This window comes from Monodelphis domestica, chromosome 1 (assembly GCF_027887165.1).
Source record: "Monodelphis domestica isolate mMonDom1 chromosome 1, mMonDom1.pri, whole genome shotgun sequence".
In the NCBI taxonomy this organism is placed as follows: Eukaryota; Metazoa; Chordata; class Mammalia; order Didelphimorphia; family Didelphidae; genus Monodelphis; species Monodelphis domestica.
In genome coordinates, this window is record NC_077227.1 from 62,468,607 (window position 1) to 62,471,106 (window position 2,500).

Sequence of the window (2,500 nt, forward strand, 5' to 3'; positions counted from 1 at the left end):
TGCACTCAGTTTATCAGTTCTCTCTTCAGAGGTGGACAATATTTTTCATTGAGTCCTTTGGAATTTATTTGCATCATTGTCTTGATCAGAGTAGGTAAGTCTTTCACTGTTGATCATCATTACAACATTGATGCTACTGGGCACAGTGGTTTTCTGGTTCTGCTCACTTCACTTTGCTTCAGTTCATATAAAAGATTTTTCAAAACCACTCCCCTCATCATCTCTTATAGCACAATAATGTTCCAACACAATCACATACAACAATTTATTTAGCCATTGGTGGCATCCCCTCAATATTCTTTGCCACCACAAAAAAAGAGCTGTTATGAATTTTTTATTCATATAGGTTCTTTTCCTTTGATTTTTTGGGGTGTAAAGACCTAACAGTGGTATTTCTGGGTCTTTTATATATATTTTAAGTATAGCATTCCTCTCACTATATCTGCCCAAGGTATGGAGCCATGAGGCTTTGGCAAGTTCAATAAATCTAAATTCTCTTCTCAAATGCCATCTTATTCACTCACCCTCATATGACCATCCTTCATAATATGTGAAAGAATAAGGAGATTATATTGGCAAATAGAAGCTAAATATACTAGCATTGAAAAAGAGGAGGATAGTAATTTTTAGGATTTAACACAGCAGACTAACGATTTTTCTTCCATCTCCAGTATTCTAGACTGTCCAAGAAATATGGCATGGAGCTCTATATGAAGAAAGAATATCTCCAGTACACAGGCTCAGTGAAGGATCGAGGAGTGCTTTGTCTCTTGGCCTCTCTCCATCAGGTGGGAATTGATGACAAAAGAGTTTGTCAGTAAACATACTTAGGAAGCTACTTAGCATGATTAGGAGGATAAAAACGTGAATGGTGGGTATGAAAACTGGTGATTGGTTGAATAGGTACAAATGGTAAAGTCTGTACAATAGTCTAGATGTGAGGAGATGAATGACTATACCAGGGATAGAGCATGGCATTGCTTGTTGAACATATCAGATATTCTGGATGCTGGCAGATGCTCTGGGATATCAAAGAGGTTACAGATGAGAAAAGAGACCCTCTCCCTTCCTAAGAATTCTACCTTATAACATTTCTCCCTGCTAATTCCTTCCTCCCTTCCTTCTCTCTGTTCCTCCTTCCTTCCTTCCTTCTTTCCTTCCTTCCCTTTCTTTCCTTCTTTTCTTCCTTCTTTTGTTAGATTTAAAATGGTTGAGGTCTTAAACTGTAGTGATTAAAATAGTGGAAGATATAAATTGTGATAGATATAAGAGAGGGTGAGTAAATTTGACCTCAGAAAATATGTTTCACTACAGTGTCTTGGTTTTTAAATCAAATATAAGGTGGTCGCCAGGGAAATATTCCCAATTATTCAAATACCCAAGTCAATTGGGTTTTATAGAGATTTTAATTAATACAAATGTGGAATTAAAGAAAAGAGAGAAAGAGAGAAAAAGGAAATAAGTATGAAGGGCCTTAAGCCAACATGGCCTAGACCTGAGTCTTAAGAGAGAGAGATCAGTCAGTCAGTCTTTAACACTCACCACAAGGTCTGCCTAAACAAGGATTCTAGTGATACCAGGCAAGCTCCATCTCAGCTGACTTCACCAGAGAGCCTTCTGGCCAGAGACTGTTCCAAAGGGTCTCTCTCCAGAGCCTCCAGAGGGACAGAGTCCCCTCAGAGGAGCTCCAGCGAGACCTCCTTAGAGATTGTTCTCCAAGAGCTTCCCTTCTCCAGAGCCTCTCTCAAGAGATTCTTCCCAAGTGATCCTCATCAGAGATCCTCCAAAAGGAATTCCTCCAAAAGGATCTCTCCTCAAGAGATTCTGCTTTTTCTTATATAGGGGTTTTTCTCCCATGTCACCTCCCCTAAGTCCCTACATTTACCAATCACTGTAGACGCTTTCCAAAGAACTGCCCATCTAAATTCTTGCTAAGTCGACTAATCTCCTCAGTAAGTCTGAATCAGAAAAAATGCTGCTGTGTCGACCAAGATCCTCAGTAAGTCTGACCAGTGAAAACACAGCTGCGTCAACTAATCTCATTAAGAGAAAACTTGCCCGACCCTTTTAGGTACCTAGCATCCCATTGTATCAATTCTAAAAATAGGCCTGGCTCAAAGAACTCCTTGCCCCACCATAAGCATGGATCCAAGTACTTTCATTGTTTAGCAAGGAGTTTTCTCCCCTAAAGCATTCTTAAGTACGAGTGGAATAGAGTTTCAAAGTGGAGTAAAATTTTTAACATTCATAAGTCTGTGAAATTTTAAGGTTTACCCTTTTTCCTTTTCCTTTCCTCTCCTCTCCTCTCCTCTCCTCTCCTCTCCTCTCCTCTCCTCTCCTCTCCTCTCCTCTCCTCTCCTCTCCTCTCCTCTCCTCTCCTCTCCTCTCCTCTCCTCTCCTCTCCTCTCCTCTCCTCTCCCTCTCCTCTCCTCTCCTCTCCTCTCCTCTCCTCTCCTCTCCTCACCTCTCACTCTCCTCTCCTCTCCTCTCCTCACCTCTC

At 40.9% G+C, this 2,500-nt stretch overlaps 1 protein-coding gene across 4 annotated transcripts in view; it reads left to right on the plus strand.

Annotated features, from left to right (window-relative positions):
• Positions 1-2,500, plus strand: part of LOC103105655 (L-threonine dehydratase catabolic TdcB-like) — a 46,654-nt gene that overhangs the window by 16,937 nt on the left and 27,217 nt on the right. For all 4 annotated transcript variants that reach the window (XM_056799870.1, XM_007478470.2, XM_056799879.1 and 1 more), the window contains one exon: positions 672-788. In XM_056799870.1, the coding sequence (XP_056655848.1) occupies positions 672-788 (117 nt within the window). The remainder of the gene's footprint in view (positions 1-671; positions 789-2,500) is intronic.